Raw genomic sequence first — 17,919 nt, forward strand, 5'->3', positions numbered from 1 at the left:
CATAAAAATAGGGATGTAATTAGAAACTCAATGGGTGAGTTAAACAGACTAAACCCAAAGAGTAATGTAGTGAACCAGAATATAGTTTTGAAGTTACTGATAAGTCAGGACGAGGAGATAAAAACATAAACAAAGTTGAGAAATGGAAGATAGCATGAGAAGGTCAAACATTTGTCCAGTCGGCCTTACAGAAGGAGATAGTAGGGAAAAAATAGAGAAGCAGTATGTGAAGGGATAATGTCAGTTTCTCACAGTTCATGAAAGACACCAATCCTCAGTCCAAAGACTCACAAATAGTTCACTGTAGTCAGATGTTAGTGGTAGAATGTGGATGGTAGGTATATGGGTGTTCATAGCATATCTTCTTCAATTTGGCTGATTATTAGAAAGTTTTCATAATAATAAGTTGAAGAAATAAACCCCATGAAAGGAAAATGAATAAAAGTGAGAACAGAAATTAACAAAATAAACAGCAAAATTAGAATCACCACCGACCTAATTTGCTCTTTTAAGAGATTAAAATTGAACGCAACCAATCAAGAGAAAGCAATGCATGCAAATAAACAATATTAAGAATGCAAAGGAGGTAATAATTGCAAATACATCAGAGATTAATGACGTGAGGATAGTATGAACAACTTCATATTGAGTGAATTTGAAAACTTTAGTGAAAACAGGCAAATTCTCAGAAAAATATTATTAAAAACTGACTCAAGTAAAAACAGAAAACACAAATTATTAGAGAAACTGAATACGTAGGGAAGTTTTTACTACAAAGGATCACGAGGCCCCCAAAACTTTACAGAAACCTTCTATCAAAAGGGAGCGATCATTGCAGTCTTACACAAGCACCTCCAGGGAAAGGCAAAAAGAGGAAATACTACACAGCTTATTTCGTAAGGCTACAATAACTTGATACCAAAACAAAGAGCACTAACACAAGTAGAAAATTATATATCAATCTCACTCATTCACGCAGGTTAAAATTCCTAAGCAAGAATAAGTCCAACCAAATCTTGCACGTGAATGTTCATAGCATCATTCTTCATAATGGCCAACGAGCGAAAGCAACCGAAGTGTTCACCAAATGCTGAACGGGTGAATAAAATGTGGTATGGCTACACAATGGAGTGTTATGCAGCCATACCATGAAATCAGATCCATGAAACAACAAGGATGAACCTTGCAAACAATACGCTGAGTGAAAGAAGCCAGTCACAAAAGACCACTCCTTTGGATTTCTGGACCCAATTCCAGGATGTGTGTGTGTCGGCTGGGGTGGGTTCCCACATAACACCAAGCAATTCTCGGACACCGGCAGGGTGTCCGAGGAGTCAACTCCATTCTGACCCTTTCTCCCGGGAGATAGCATCCGATTCCACAGGTTACAGGTTCAGTCCTACAGGACCGCCCACCCCTTCCAACTTGAGCTGCTAGTCACCGTCCCAGGTTGTTATCTGTGCTTCTGACTGGCTGGCTACAGATGGGAGGTCCCCACGTCCCCCTCCTTGGGTTTGACTCATTCGCTAGGGCAGCTCACAGAATTCGGGGAAGCACTTACTTACGTTTACCAGTTTATTCTAAAAGGGTATGATAAAGGATGCAGATGAACATCCAGATGGAAGAGAGGCACAGGGCGAGGCATGAGGAAAGGGCCCGGAGCTTCCACGCCGTCACCAGGGGCCACTCTCCCAGCACCCCCACGTGTTCACCAACCCGGGAGCCCTCTGGACCCAGTCCTCCTGGGTTTTATGGAGGCTTCATGATACAGTGTGACTGGTGAAATCATTGGCCGTTGGTGATGGAGTCAAGCTCCAGCCCCTCCCCACTCCCCGGAGATCGGGTGGGGCCGGGGAGTGGGGCTGAAAGTTCCAAGCTTCCGACCACATGGTTGGTTCTCCTGGCGAGTAGGAGGCACGTTGTTAGGCGCCACCTAAAAGTCACCTCGTTCCTGTCATAAGCGACATCTCTGTCATTCTCAACACGTAGGAAATTCGAAGGGTTTTGGGAGCTGTGACCCAGGAATTGTGGACTGAAGACCAACTATATATGAGAAATAAATATTTGGTCATCTGAACGACCAAATATATATTTCTTGTAAATCACAGTATCACAACCACGTATTGTATGATTCCATTTGTATGACATGTCTAGAATAGCAAACCTATAGAGACAGAAATTAGATTCGTGGTGGTTGCCTAGAGCTTGGGGAGAGACTGGGACTAGGGGATGACGGCTAAGGGGTGCAGGATTTCGTTTTGGGGTGATGAAAATATTCTAAAATTGAGGTAGGTGATGATTGCACAAACATGTGAATATCCTAAGCACCACCGAATTGTACACTTTAAGTGAGCGAATTGCATGGTATGGAATTCTATCTCAGTAAAGCTGTTTACAAAAGGAATCCTAAAGATTTTAGTAAAATAAGTTCAGCACTTTATAAAACTGAAAATGTGCATGAACGGGCTTCCCTGGTGGCGCAGTGGTTAAGAATCCGCCTGCCAATGCAGGGGACACGGGTCCGAGCCCTGGTCGGGGAAGATCCCACATGCCGCGGAGCAACGAAGCCCGTGCGCCACAACTACTGAGCCCGCGTGCCACAACTACTGAGCCGCTGTGCCACAACTACTGAAGCCCACGCTCCTAGAGCCCGTGCTCCCCAACAAGAGAAGCCACCGCAATGAGAAGCCCGTGCAGCGCAGCGAAGAGTAGCCCCAGCTCGCCTCAACTAGACAAAGCCCGCACGCAGCGACGAACACCCAACGCAGCCAAAGATAAATAAATTAATTAATTAATTTAAAAAATACGCACGAACAAGTCGGAATTTTTCCAGGTACGCAAAGTGGGTTTAACATTTGAGAACCTGTTCATGGACATCTCGGTAAAGACGGCAGATTGACCACGGACTTCTGTTTTCCCTGCGTCCCAAACCATCCTCTAAAATCACAGTGAAGGATTTGTTAAAGGCATAAACCCACGCGGCTGTGAAGAACTGAAGAAGACAACACAGTAACGTATTGGAAACTGGAAAGCAGGTGGATTTGTAGTAAATGATTTATCAGACCCAAGAGAGTTGAATCCTAAATACACTGCGGGGGAAGGCAAGACCCCCACTCCCCGGAGGCTGGCCTCTGTGACTTCCCCTCTCCTGCTTCACACAAAAGATGAAGTGTAGTCTCTGGAGAGAGTAAAACAAGGGGTCTCTGCCCTGGGGGATGCTAGACACATCTGACCGAGCATACTAGGCTAAAAACAACGTAAGTAAATATGCACAATAGATACGCGAGCCTTTCCCGAGCCCTTTTCCAGCGGCTCTCTTCCAGAATGTTGACAACCAGACCTTTACAATTGGGTCTAGAGATTCGAAGACAGTTCTCTGACCTATTTGAGCAGCCCAAGAGGCAAGACATGGGTCATAATATTAGGGGCACCCCAAGAAAATCGTCCGGCAAGGTCACCTTGCAGTGAACCCCACAGCTGACAAGCACCACCCATGTAGTCGGAGCTTCGGATCAGCGTTTTGGCCTTTCACTCTTAAATATGAGCAGACAGCCAATGATTTTATCAGACATCTCAGGGAAGCTCTAGCATAAAGACAGAAACCAAACAAACGGGTTGGAAGAAACAAAAACTGTGCCAGAAGGAGAAACATTTTTTTTCAAGTCTCTTATTGTTACAAATACCCCCTGAGAGGTGAGCTGTCAGGGCCATAAATTAAAGGAATCTTATCAAGTCAGTCAAGCTCATTAACACGTTAAAGGAGAAAAGCCATGTGAGTGTCTCAGGTGCAGCAAAAACAGTCAGCAGGACTGACCAGCCAGTCACATATGGGAACGTGATGTGTGAACAGAGGCTGCACTCCTGGGGAAAGGAGGGCTGCCCACGTGGGGTACAAACAGAACAAAAGGCAATTAATTGTATCCCTGTGTCACCACCACATGTCAAAATCAGTTGAGGCTAGATTATTACTTAAATGTAAAGGAAAAAACGTTATAACTTAGAAGAAGGTGTGGGAAAACAAATTACAACCTCAGCATAGGAAGAACGCTTTAAACAAAATACAAGAGCAAGAAGCTACTCAGGAAAATCTTGATATGTTACATTAAAAGCGAGAACAATTCTTAACTTAAAAAACACCAAGAAAAACCCACTGTAGACTGTGATGGGCTATTAGCAACACACATAACCAACAAATTATTAGTCTCTTAGGTATGTGAGGGAGTACTGAGAAAAATCAGAAAAATACAAACACTTCAGTGTAAAAATTAGCAAAACAAAAACAAACCTAAAACAGATAATTCACAGAAGAGAAAAAAAGAAATGACCCGTAAACATATGAAAGGATGGCCAATTAATTCAGTTCTCAAGGGCGTGGAAAATCAAATCACAGTAAAGTACCATTTTCCTCATATCAGGCTGGTGATAGTCAAGTTGAAGGGGCCCCCATCCCAGGGACACGCCCTAGAAGTTCTTCCACAGGTGCATGAATGCTCACAGCAGCATTGCTTGTAAGAGCCTCCAAACTGGAAACAACTCAAATGTCTGTTGTTGGTGGAACAGTTAAATAAATTATGCGATGGAATCATGTATGCTAATGAAAATGAATGAAATAGGGCACTGACATGGGTGAATGTGAAGTATGTAAATGGAGCGCAAATTGAAGTCACCAAAAATGCATACAATACGGTTCTATTGATAAAAGTTCAAAACAGGCAAAACAAAACAGTATGTCACTTAAGGACACTCACACATTCATAAAACCATCTTTAAAAACAAAAGTGGTAAACACCAAGTTCAGGATAGCACTCACCCCCTTGGGGGGCAAGAAGGCAGCAGTAGAAGGGGGCCCTCGGCATGTGCCGTGTGTGTCGTGTAGCGGTGGTGTAGTCTGAAGCCGGATGGAGATGCCATGGCTGTGTGCTGCACACGTTATCCCTGTTTGTATTGTATAAAGTATCTTTAAATGCACTTGGGATGTCTTTACGAAAGCTTTCGTAAGTGTGATTGACCTTTTCAGGATTTCAAGTCTCTAAGGTATCGTGGGCCTGTCAGATCCGTGAAATGATTTCTTCTTGGGGGAGATTTTGGCCAGCTGCTTCAATGGTGAATGAAGGCATAGCTTCATGTGAAGGCCAAATGGGCTGTACTGTATTTCAAAGCCAGCTCTCCTTCCGAGGTGCAGGCCGCGAGCTGCACAGGACTCGTCGGGCCGCTGTTGTCCGATGGCAGCTGCTCTTCCCCTGGGCGGCCCGGCCCGAAATCGGTAACGCGCATCCTGTGACGTTGGTTTCTAGGAGGAGCACGGAGAAGCCAACTTGCTGAGCAGTGGAGCCCTGACGTGGACGAGGAAATTCAGCCTGGATTATTTAGCCCTGGACTTCAACTCAGCGTCACCAGCCCCTGTGCAGCAGGTAGGAAGTACTCTGTGTCTGAGAATTCCCAGGAGATTCCATTTCGGTTTGGATTTTGTTTCGATGATTCCACCATGGATGTTCTCTTTGCAAAGTCTGAGACATACAGACACGTACAGTGAAGAGTCTTAAAATCAGCCCTAATTCTGCCGCCCAGAAGCCCTGGTGTATTTCCCTCGGGGGGAACGTTCTTTGCACGTCTATGTGTAAATGGACGTAGTCTTCGTGCTCTTCAAAATTCGGACCACAAGGTTTGTTGAGAAATTGCTCTGGCAGAGATGAGGGTGGGGTAAAGTGTAGTCCAGGCATAGGAAGGGCCTGCTGAGGGAAGAAGTAACAGCCCCGTTTGGCTAGACTCTGGGGAGTGGTGACGGGAGCTGTCAGCTGGCTTTGAAACAGCTCCGTCAAGGGCCTCAAGTGCCAGGTTGGGCAGTTTTGACTCCTCTGAGTAGTATTCTTGTCTGTGGAGTGGTCAGCAGAAATAACGCCTACGTTGAAGCCTGTCGTGAGGATTCAGTGAGTCAATACGTGTAAGGGACCTTAGCCATTGACTGTTGTCACTCACTGCACAGGGGAAGCCATGGAATGAGTGGCTGGTAAGCAGTGGACAACGGCTAAATATTTCTTAGCAAGGGATGGTCGTAGTCTAGACTGCGCTACCAGTGTATTATTGTTTGATGAGAAAAATCACTTGCTGAACAGAATATACAGTGTAATTTCATTTTGTGTGTGTGGAGAAAAGAAGAGTCTGGGAGGCTTCCCTTCCCTTTTGCTGAATGAGCTCCCACTTGCCCTTTACCTTTCGTTTCATTCCACAAACCTAAAATGATAGTCCAGCAAAGCTGGTCAGCGGGATAGACAGAGAAGCACAGACGGTGCATTAGCCAGTTCTGGTCGGCTGTGCAGTGAAGACAAGCCCCGAATCTCTGCGGCTTTCGACCGCAAAGGCTTCTCAGTTGTCGCCTGTGGGACAGTCCGTCACGGTCCCCACGTGAGGCATGCCGGCCGGCGTCCTGGCAGGGGAAAAAGGGAGAGTGCAGGATCGCAGGACGCCTCTCTTCTCTTTAGGAGGGGCACCCGTCACCCCACTCACGTTATACTGGTCAAGGCGAGTCAGCTGGCTAGGGCCAAGTTGAAGGGAGCAGAGGTGAGGAGAGATTCACGCACATTCACACGCAGCGTGACACTTCTGCAAGTGACGACCCAGGAGGGAGGGCCAGCCAATACTCGACACTGTAAGCCACCAGAGACTGACTGACATTGTGCCGAATTTTTAAATTGGATGTAACGAAAGCTTTCTGTTCTCCCCCTTCAGAAACTCCTCTTCTCAGAGGAGCAGAGAGTAGACTACGTGCAAGTGGACGAGCAGAAGACGCAAGCTCTGCAGAGCACAAAGCAGGAGTGGACGGACGAGAGGCAGTCCAAAGCGTGACGGCGCTGGGCTGCGGGCAGGGGCTCTGAGCGGGGCCGGCCCTCGTCAGCGGCCGCGCTCGCCCCTGCCGAGCCTCAGGCCGGTGCGCCGGGACGTAGACAGCTCCATCCCGGCAGGGTGGGAGCCACCAAAGCAAAAGAGGCGTCAGAAATCTTCTCCAGTGGAGCCTTTGACGTGCAGATTGGAGCCAACGGGATGACATCTTTTGACTCCAGCGCCTGAAGTCTCGACCTCTGTCCTGTGCTTCCGCTGGAATCATGAATGATCCGAGGAGAGACGCGCCTGGACACCATCTTGTCCCCACCCCTGAGGACACAGTGCAAGACACCAAGCCTAGGGATGGTGGCAGGAAGACAATGCCAGTGACAGGAGCATTGAGTCCCGAGGTCCGGCATGAGCAGATCAGATGACCCCCGGTGGCTCTAGGGACATCGTTGTGCTTAAGCAGCCGCCTGTGGCCGGGTGTCCCTTTGCTGTTGGCCTTTTCCCGGCATGCTTTCACACGCACCGTCTCATCTCTTCCCCTCAAAGACCTCGGAAGCTAGGCTTGGCGGCGATCACTGCTCCCACTTCGAGGAAAACAATACCAAGAACCAGAGAAGGGAACGCTTGGCCCAGGATGACTCATGGAGTGAGACAGCGAGTCCGGCTCCTTCCGCCGTCTACTGCTGCCTCAGTCACTTAGGGTAACTTCGGAGACGCGTGGGAGACACGTGCAGACACGGGATGACTCATCATCTCCTCTCCCTTTCATAGGATTTTGAGCAGGTGCTTTTCCACTTGAAAGGTATGCCTGTCGAGCCAGGGTTTCTTTGTGTGGTGTCCAAACGGGGCACTCTAGCGTAATCAGCAGTTACCATTAGAGACACCTCCCGACAATCAGTGTGAAATCCATGCTTGGTTCACGTGGTCCCCTTGCCATGTGTGTCCCATGAGCTGGCTAGTGCTGGCAGAAGAACCTTTGCCACCCCGGGGAAAGCTATCCCTGGCCACACTGTGCTGGACTCAAGCTTCTGAGTGATTGTTATGACCCAAACAACAACAACAAACCAACCAACCGAAAACCGGTGACTTCAAGTCTCGGGTTTCCCGGCTAATGTTTCCCTTCTGCTTTAGTGGTGACTAGCTCTGGAGCGTGCACACGTTCCCACCATGCAATGAGGGCATCTTGTCACCCCTTCCTTCCTGGGGCACTGGGGTTCAGGGGACCCAGACGACAGGCTCGATTGGGCACGGAGTTTTACTTAATGCCCCTACCTGATCCTTCTGAGCACCTGCAGCCAGAAGACAAATCTGAACAACTGGGTAGTCGGCAGGTTCTGGCCCACTGTTCGGCCACGGTGTCTCATATACGGGGACGGATCACGTAGGCGGGCAGGTCTGCGGCAGCCAGGGTTAGGCAGGGCAACTGTAAGCTTTGCTGCAGGGTTTCAGGGTCTCGAACTGCTCCGAAGGTAAGTGCCAAAATCTTGGTTTTTCAGACCAGAAAAGAAGTAATTTTGGTGTTCAAAGCAGCACGGTCTGGTGACATCATTTTCTTCCCAGAGCAAGACGGGGGGCAATTGCCAAGGGCTTGGACTGAGTTAAGAGTCCTTAGTGAGCCTGGATGGAGCCACGAGAGGGCTCCCTGAGCCCACGGCCTGCTCCCCGGCCAGAGCCTGTAAGGAGCTGCCTTCTTCCTTCTGTGACTTGCAAGGAGTCACAGAGCCTCAGGCAGGAATCCAGGGCTACGGACTGCCAGTTCCCATAGATGGTGGCTTCCCTATGTGTGGGCCACCTGTGTTTAGGTCACTGATTGCCTGACAAAGGCCAGTGCAGAAAAACTGTTCGTCCAAGTGTCAAGTACCTCAGCAGATTGAGGATAGATTGGAATAGTAAAGGCAGCTGAAATTTTGTCGGCAGTGAAATGTCATCCAGTTGACCAAAAAACAAAAATCTGTTTCTACAAAACGTTTCCAGGGACATGCTTACTGCACGAAACAATAGACACTCGAGCAGTGTGACTTGTTTGGAAGTGATTAGGGATTTAAAAAAATATGACTTCGCCAGGGCGTATAGGATTATGTCTTGGGTGTATGGGATTCCCAGGGTGTATGGGATTATGCCTTGCTTTGATAACACTGCCAATGGATAGCTACACAAAGGCATAATGATTCAGGGACACAAAATACAGATAGTTTTGAGCTGACGGCAGCATATGCTCCTGGGAAAGGCACCGTAAATCACAACGATGCCGGCCAAATCTTGTTTTCCGGCAGAGGTAATCCACGTGTAATGGAGGGCTATGATTCTGATGGGGTCTGAGGGATTTTTGTGTGTTTTTTTTTTTTTACCAGAAATGATCCCAGATACCACTCCAAGTCAAGTACACATGGCATGTCTGTACACTGCGCAGAGTACACCTTTCTAGAAGATCTGGGAATCAACAGGACAGTGCAGCAATTAATCTCGCATTATTTTCTGTAGCTCCTTTTTGCTCCGTTTCCTTCCGTCTCCTTTCATTAGGAAATACTTCCAGATCAGGGGTTTTGTCATGCAGAAAGGGGGACCGAAGGGTCTCAAGCCTAAGTCCACAGGCCCAGGAACGTTGGGAGTTAAGCTTTCCTCGGGGAGGGAGGAGCCCTGAGGCCCAGCACACAGCCTGGCTACAAGCGCATGGTGTGACCCTGGGGACTCAGTGTCCAGGCCACTTCACCACGCAGCAAACAGCAGCTGAGTCGTGGCCGTTGGGTCCGGGTCGAGACTGATGGCTCCCCTTAGGCCTGGCCTCCCCCCTCTCAAGGCCTCCTCCTCGGGCCCCGTTCAAACCACCTTTGTATCCACAACCGTGCAGATGTTTCACAATTCACTATGCCTTTACTATTTCATGTCTGGCACTAATAAAAGTCTTACAAGGAGAGGAATCGTGACCTAAGTGCCCTCTTATTTAAGTGACGACATCTGAAAAACTACGGGACGCATTCTGAAACCTGAATAAGCGGAAGTAGACTTCACTGCCATTTTCAAGTACAACAGACTTCACCTGACTCCCATGGCATGACCTGCATCCATGTTGCTTCGCTGCAAACAGGTGAGCGGGTGGCTGTAAGCAGCGCCGCTCCTGCTCAGCCAAACCACATCTTGACACCTGGGTCAGCAACTAGCTCCGATCATTGGCAGTAAAGTTACCGGCTCTGCCAGATACCACGTATAACACCACCTTTGTCATTAGTGACATTAAAAAGCAACAGCGCCCAGCTTGCTTCTCCCCAGAGGGGGTCTCTTGTGCCACCGCCTCCCTTTTCCCTATGGCTGAGACTCCCAGTTGCCCTGGCTGCCAGGTCAGCAGCATCTCTAGGCCACGATGTGAGGCAGAGACCACCAGAATAGCAGGGGCTCAGGTCTGGGGAAAACAGGCCAAAAGCAGAGACCCTACAGCCAACGGGAGTCCTGGTGCTGAGAGGAAGGAGGAGAAGCCACGTGAAATTCCTCCCCCTGGTCAAGTACGAGGCTGATTACCATGAACGCTTTTTCCTGACACACACTCCAGACCGAGCCCTTGACCTAAAGGAGAGCAGGTCGGCCCACAGGGCTAACCTCAGAAGCAGGGGCCGGGAAACCTGACCTAAAGGTCTCTGAGCCCCAGGCCCCTCGTGCTCTGGCCTCTTTACTTCAGCAGACAGCTCCCTAAGTTGCCAGCTTTCTACTTCTTTATTTTCCTTGATCTTAAATTGCATTTATCGTTATCATTTCCTTATTTTAATTGTCATTTGTTGTTATAAATTTAGTTTTTATTTTCTGCAACTGAGAGCGAGTGGCAGTGGTGGAGGCTGGAGCAGGGGGCCCGACGGGAGACAGCAGAGCCGAGACGCACACTCCCCGCCACGGGCACTTCACCGACGGCAGAGGGGGGCTGGAGAGCCGCGGGGACAGTCAAGGCTGCCAGGTCACTGGAGCTCCACGGGGATGGGAACGAACCTGACCCCACTCTGCCGCCGCGTACAGACATCGGTTCCTGGGGGAGCTCCATGGGGAAGGCAGAACGATCCATGGCACGCGTCCCCTCTGCCTTATCAGAGCCATTTGGCTTCTGTCCAGCACTGTTGTTTTGGTCTTGGTTTCATGGTCGAAACCTCCATTTCCATGAGTTTTATCTTTTGCTTACCTTTGTATGAACAATTGCATCCTAACTGTTTCATATCTGTCTTGAAATGTTAAATCATTTCCATTGTTTAGGTCTTCAACATGAGACTTTTAATTCACTTTCATACTCTACGGTGGTAGGAGTCAGAATAGTGGTTATCTCTATGGGGAAGAGGCAGGAAATAAAAAGTCAACTTGTAAATTCTACTGTATTAGAGAAGGTGATGAGTGGTGTGGAAAAGAACAGCATGAAGAGGATTGGCTGCACGCTGCGCTGTTGGTGGCCGCAGGAAGAAGTAGGGTGAGAAGATGAGACCCGGGCCGACTCGCAGGAGATGAGAGAGTCAGCCAGGCGCAGTATTGGAGAGCACATTCAAGGCAGGGAGAACAGACTGTGCAGAAGCCCTAAGTCAGTAGAAAACCCGGAATGTTGAGGGCACAGGCAAGAGGCCAGCGTGGCTGGCGTGGAGTGAGCAAGAGAGAGCAGAGGAGGTGAGAGGGGCGATGGGGGATTCACAGATTAGAGTGTGGGGGCTTGCTGGCCGTTACAAGGGCCTCTGGCTTATGTTCTGGGTGAGAATGGAGCCCGTGACGGGACTTAGGCAGGGGAGACGTGATCTGACTTATATTTTGAAAGGCAGGATAACTGTAGCCACCAGAGCTGCTGCGTGCCGGCGGGGGAGATGCTCCTTCATCACCGTCATCGCCATGCCCACCGCCACCATCCCCAGCACCAGCGTCCCCCTCCCTCCAGCCCACGCGGCCAGAGCTCTCTGGGTTCTGTCCCGGCAGACTCCGCTCACGCACGTGCAGGAACAGGGACCGGATCTCCCCGCCACTGGCTGGCAAGAATCCCCTAAATGCAGCCAAAAGATATGAAACACAGGCTGTGAAGAAACTGGGCCTCAGGCGAGGGAGGACCCTCAGTGACCTCTGGGAGCTGAGACCCCGAAGAGGTGAGCCGTGCAGCTGCCCCAGCTTGCTGTCTACACGGACTGTCCGGACCGAGTCCAGCCGCCTCCCCAGGTCTCGGGGGTGGATCGCAGAGCGCAGGCAGCCGGAGCTGGCGGGTGGAGGACCGGAGAGGACACAGCGGCACAGGGGGAGAACCGTGCCCAAGGGCGGAGGGTCCGCTAGTCCAAACTCCGAATTCGGGTGACATCATATACAGTACTCAGAGGGATCTTGTCTCAGTAGTGTGGAAAACTAAAAGCTGCTCTGCTCCCACCCATAAAGTCTCAAGGCAAGACTCAAAAGGATCAAACTGTTTCCAAGTAAGTTAACAATATTAGATTTTTTTGAAGTTCTGGAAGATACTTAGGAAAAAAAATACCCAGCACCCAAGGAAAAGGGTATGCTAAGATTCAGAAAACTCCAGCCCGTTATGAGGAGACAGATCAATTGATAAAAGACATCCCAATCGGAAAGGAAGAAGCAAAATTTTCTCTGCAGACAACGTGATTGTCTATGTAGAAAACCGAATGCAATGTACAAGAGTGAGGAGAACCAGTCAGTGAGTTTAGCACGATCACAGGGTAAAGGATATCAGAGGGAGCTAACTCCGCCTGCCCAAACGCTCAACTAATTGTTCTTGTACCAGCACTTTTCTGCACTGATCTGAAACAAGTCCAGTCAGCCACAACACTGCTATTTTACTGTGCCTAGGGCTTTTCTATTCTTGTGCAAACCAAGTTTTCAATTTTAGTAGGAAACCAAGCCAATTGTGACAAGGATGTTAGGAAACCAGAAATCTGGTAGTAGGTGTATTTTCTGAAGAGAAATTGTGATAGAGTCTTTGTTTTTTTTTTTTAAAGACAGTCTGTTTCCTCTCTCTCTCTCTCTCTCTCTCTCTCTCTTTTTTTTCCATGCCGCGTGGCTTACAGGATCTTAGTTCCCCAACCAGGGATCGAACCCGTGCCCCCTGCAGTGGAAGCACGGTGTCCTAACCACTGGACTGACAGGGAATTCCCTGTGATCAAGAGTCTCAAAAAAGAAATAGAAAAGTAAACATTTAGATCAATATTTCTAACTTTTGGAATATACTTTAAGGAAATAACCATTCATGGAAAGAATTACATACATGAATTCCATTGAATCGTTAACCGTAGCGATGAAAAAACTGAAAACAACGTAAATGTTCAATGATTACATTATGATGCATCTTATATACCTTCACTCAATAACATATTTTTGAAGAGTTTTTAGAATGTGGAGAAGCTAGTATGTTAAATGAAAAAAAGTCAGGAAAAAATTGAATGCTAAACTTGATGACTTCTACATCGCATACCGTTATACATTTAGCGTGCAAGTACAACTCAAAAAATAGTTCTAAAATGTTGACAGTAGTTAGTGCTGAACATCGGGCTTGATTTTCATTTTCCTAAACTGTCTTCAATTACCTTGTACTACTGGAATATCTGAATTCCAGAACCTTCCCTCCAACACGAGGACAAAGATAAAAAATCCAGAAATGCATCAGCTGAAAAGAAACTGTGACACAAAACAGTAGCCTAGTTTTATTTTCTGCAGTAATACACATTGAAGCATCCCACTCCTCGAGCCGCAGGGAAACCAAACAAGTGAACCAAGAGATACCAAGGGCCAGTACTGGCAAAACATTAAACCCAAATAACAAAGTGGTGATTACTCAAGTTTGAATTCCCTAAGCCTTGCCTAGTAGGGGACACAAGGTTAGCCCTCAGCCCCCTTTCCTTCGCGTAGCCTTTAGGGAGGCGGGAGCCAAAGGTGCTGAATATTCCCAATCACCCGGGAAAGCTGATCGAAGATGGAGTCGATGGAAATTCGGAAGAGATCAAGGTCTTCAGCAGTCCATCTACTACAAGTGAGGGAAAAGGGAAATCAGGTTAAAGGGGAGATCGCTCACGTAGGTCCAGGGCACCAGCCCCCAGCCCCCTCCTTATACCAAGCCCGTATATGGGCGGCCCCATCACAGCACTCTTAAGACAGAGATCAGATCCCAGCACCTGCCACCGACCCCCGCCCACGGCAGACTCTTCTAGAACTCACATAGTTAGGGCACTGCCATCCACTGTATATTCCTCCCGAATCACGCCTGGGTCACGCTGGGCACCTGCGATCAGAGCTCTGTGGGCCGTGTGTGCCTCCAGGAGGGATCGGAAAGGCACTGTGAGGTTGCTGGGGGAGACGTGGTTAAGGCACCACCCGCTACTGAATCTGCTGGTATCTCGGGCTTGCCCACACCTCAGAGGCCCGTTTTTACCCCAGGATGAGACCGCCCGGAGCCGCCTCCCTAACCCTTCGGTCCTTCCCCACCCTCCAGGCTCCAGGCTCCTCAGGCATTGACAATCCCCTTTCCTGCCAGGCTGCCCGCCCCTGCTGCCCCTGACTGCGCCCTGCGCTCCCCTCCGTCCCCTCCGCCCCCTCCGCAGGCGGCCGCCACGTACCCGGCCACCGCAGCGCTGCCCCAGCCCAGGGAGGCTCCACGGAAAGGATACAGCACCAGCTGTCTTCTTCCAGGCCTGTCAGCCACGAGCGCTGCACCTCCACCACGTCTTAGGGCACGTGACGCCCGCCCACCCTGACGGCCTGCAGCAGGGCCTCTCATCGCTGCTCCTCCTCGGCCAGGCCCACGCCGGGCTTCCGGGCGCCGGGGACCACCCTCGCCTTCAGGGCTACCTGATCTTCTCTGGCAACCAGGAGTCCCGGAGCTTTGCTGGCCACCTCGGCCCCCTGCGCCTGCCGCGCTGCCGTCCCCCGGGGCCTGCATGGCCGCCGCGCGTCCCTCTGAGAGCCGAGGAGAGCCTGCGCGCCTCACGCGGCCCCGCCCCTTCGGCCCCGGGACGCCCAGGGCGCCTGCGCAGACACCCCTGACGACGCCTCCCGGCTCCGGATTGGCTGCCACCCTGCCCCCCGCAGGCCGCCCCGGAGGCCCCGTCGGGCTGCACAGACTCAGCTCCGGCGTGAAGCCCCGCTCCTTTCGGGTGCCCCGGATGCGCCTGCGCAGACCGGCCCCTCCTGTCCGGGGCCGGGCGGCGTGGGGCGGGCGCCGAGTGCCCACGGAGTCACCACCGAGCCGGGAACGCCGCCTTTCCGTTCCCGAGGCCTTGCCCCGTCTCCCAAACCATCTGCTCCAGGCAATAAGGGCCACCCACGCACCCCCATAGCCCTCCGACCCTGCCCCCCGGTAAAGCCCAGAGTAAACCGCAAACAGCAAGGGAAGCGTAGGACCTCCAAGCAGCGGGGTCTCCGCCGAGCGGGGAGGTCAGGGCTGGTGGGCGTCTTCACTGACCCCATCATGGAGGTGCCACCCGCATGACCTCGTCCAGGCCCTATTACCTCCCAAAGGCCCGCCTCCAGAGTCCATCCCGTGGGGGGGGTTAGGGCTTCCATGGGTGAGCTGGGGGAGGGGGAGGGACTGGACGCTCAGGCCATAGGCCAGCGCTGCTCAGCTAACCCGGGCTAGGTTCCCGTGCGTACTCTTAGCGGGGAGCCACTGACTTACCTGACCGAACCCAGAAACAGCATCTTTCCTGCCGGAGAGCTGATCCACGTCAGCTGTCCTGAGAGATGCGCCAGCCAAGGCCTCACAGGTCCCCCCTGGGCCGGCCCGGCCCCTCGCGTCCCAGGGCCAGGAGGTGACACGGGCCGGTCTGGCTTCCTCTCGGCTGTTTGCAGGCCACTCCTCCACCTGCTGGGCTGGTCACCGTCCTTCCGCAGCCCTGCCCTCGGCCCCAGAGGCTGCCCCGAGGTGGGCGCTCACTCAGCAGGCGCCCTCGCCCGGGCTGCCAGTGCTGCACTGGTGAAGCTTTAACACTGGCTCTCCAGACGCAGCAGGGGCCCTGCATCTGCTGATCTCCACGCTGTACCCACTCCCACCACAGCCGACTGACTAGGGAGGCCGAGCCGCGGTCCTGTACGAAAGCCAAGTGGGAATTAAAGCCTCACAGTCACTTACGGAAGACTCAATGAGCTCTCTGTCCCAGGTTCCCCTGTGGGAGTTGCAGAGGGGCAGCCATGAGCAGACATTCTTATAGTTTTTTAGTTTTAGGTTTAGCAAATAGGTTTTAATCATCATCACTGGAAAAAGAAAAAAAAACCATCAGTGCAGAACCGGACTCACATGGGTAGGTAGTGAGTAGGCGTGGACACTGGTTGGACGTGTGCGGGAAAAGCCCAGAGAACGTACTGAGCAAGGGTCTAGCATGTTGGCTTCTGCTGTCGTCCATATCACAAGAGGAAGCTCATGAATTAACCAGACCCACCTGAGGGTCTGAAATAAGGGCAGAAGGAGGGTCAGTGGGACGTCTAGGGGGCTCTGACTCCCGCCTCCGCGAAAAATACCTGATGGACATCCTCATACATACCCATTAAGGGGACCAGTGGCAAGTTCCCAGGAGCAGAATTGCTGGGCTTTAGGGATGGGCAGCCGTCATTGGATTCAGTCGCGCCACGCTGCTCTCTGCTATGGCTGTACCCGTTCTGCACTCCTACTATATTCTTGCGACCTTTGGGGATTTCCTTTCCTGTAACTAGCCTATTCATATCCTTCGCCCATTTCCAAAAACATTGGTATTGCTGTTATCTTCTTGATGACCAGCAGGATATTTTAAAAACATATTCCTTTTTTAAAATTAATTAATTTCTTTTTGGCTGCGTTGGGTCTTCGTTGCTGTGCGCGGGCTTTCTCTAGTTGCGGCGAGCGGGGGCTACTCTTCGTTGCAGTGCACGGGCTTCTCATTGCGGTGGTTTCTCTTGTTGCGGAGCACGGGCTCTAGGCGCAAGGGCTTCAGTAGTTGTGGCTCGCGGGCTTCAGTAGTTGTGACACGCAGGCTCAGCAGTTGTGGCGCACGGGCTTAGTTGCTCCGCGGCACGTGGGATCTTCCCGGACCAGGGCTCGAACCCGTGTCCCCTGCATTGGCAGGTGGATTCTTAACCACTGCGCCACCAGGGAAGTCCCTGTTCTATTTTTTAAAATTTGATGAAGCACTTCAGTAGGCAGGGTACCGTGAAAACCACATGACCACCATATAAAAATCATCTTAAAATGGTAGAGAATATAGTTTTAAATGTATTTTTTTAAATCTAAAACTCAACTGCCAAGAAAGGAAAGGGGATCTCTCGGGCCAAAAGTATTGAGAAATTGCGAATCCTGAGGATCAATAGGAATTACAAAAAGTAAAATCACATATAGAAGTAAGTCGTTATTAGAAATATTAGATTTCACATATAAAATAACTATGTTTTATATATTTAAAAAAGAAGATGAGGAGTTGAAAGTTGGACTGAGTCACAAGATACTATTTAAAAATGACCAGGTGGATTAGAAAAGACCATTTAGAACTTCTAGACATAAAAATAGGGATGTAATTAGAAACTCAATGGGTGAGTTAAACAGACTAAACCCAAAGAGTAATGTAGTGAACCAGAATATAGTTTTGAAGTTACTGATAAGTCAGGACGAGGAGATAAAAACATAAACAAAGTTGAGAAATGGAAGATAGCATGAGAAGGTCAAACATTTGTCCAGTCGGCCTTACAGAAGGAGATAGTAGGGAAAAAATAGAGAAGCAGTATGTGAAGGGATAATGTCAGTTTCTCACAGTTCATGAAAGACACCAATCCTCAGTCCAAAGACTCACAAATAGTTCACTGTAGTCAGATGTTAGTGGTAGAATGTGGATGGTAGGTATATGGGTGTTCATAGCATATCTTCTTCAATTTGGCTGATTATTAGAAAGTTTTCATAATAATAAATTGAAGAAATAAACCCCATGAAAGGAAAATGAATAAAAGTGAGAACAGAAATTAACAAAATAAACAGCAAAATTAGAATCACCACCGACCTAATTTGCTCTTTTAAGAGATTAAAATTGAACGCAACCAATCAAGAGAAAGCAATGCATGCAAATAAACAATATTAAGAATGCAAAGGAGGTAATAATTGCAAATACATCAGAGATTAATGACGTGAGG

The 17,919-nt window shown here is 49.9% G+C and overlaps 1 protein-coding gene across 1 annotated transcript; it reads right to left on the reverse strand.

Annotated features, from left to right (window-relative positions):
* Positions 1-13,456: 13,456 nt before the first annotated feature.
* LOC309622333 (uncharacterized protein) lies at positions 13,457-15,204 on the reverse strand. The gene is made up of 3 exons (XM_082409438.1): positions 14,442-15,204; positions 13,993-14,121; positions 13,457-13,801 (listed from the first exon to the last, which is right to left on the reverse strand). Exons 1-3 carry the CDS (start codon positions 14,711-14,713, stop codon positions 13,690-13,692), a joined length of 513 nt encoding a protein of 170 aa, XP_082265564.1. The 5' UTR covers positions 14,714-15,204; the 3' UTR covers positions 13,457-13,689.
* Between the last annotated feature and the right edge of the window lie 2,715 nt (positions 15,205-17,919).

The sequence above is a fragment of the Balaenoptera borealis genome (genome assembly GCF_965194805.1).
Source record: "Balaenoptera borealis genome assembly, contig: HAP1_SCAFFOLD_2156, whole genome shotgun sequence".
Lineage (NCBI taxonomy): Eukaryota > Metazoa > Chordata > Mammalia > Artiodactyla > Balaenopteridae > Balaenoptera > Balaenoptera borealis.

What these genes read in the sequence shown, in the direction of transcription:
- LOC309622333 (XM_082409438.1), bottom strand. Translation starts at nt 14,713, where the DNA reads ATGCAGGCCCCGGGGGACGGCAGCGCGGCAGGCGCAGGGGGCCGAGGT. An exon ending in GGAAGAAGACAGCTGGTGCT is followed by an intron (nt 14,122 to 14,441) that starts GTATCCTTTCCG and finishes CGTCTCCCCCAG; the next exon opens with CAACCTCACAGTGCCTTTCC. An exon ending in GATGGCAGTGCCCTAACTAT is followed by an intron (nt 13,802 to 13,992) that starts GTGAGTTCTAGA and finishes CCTCACTTGTAG; the next exon opens with TAGATGGACTGCTGAAGACC.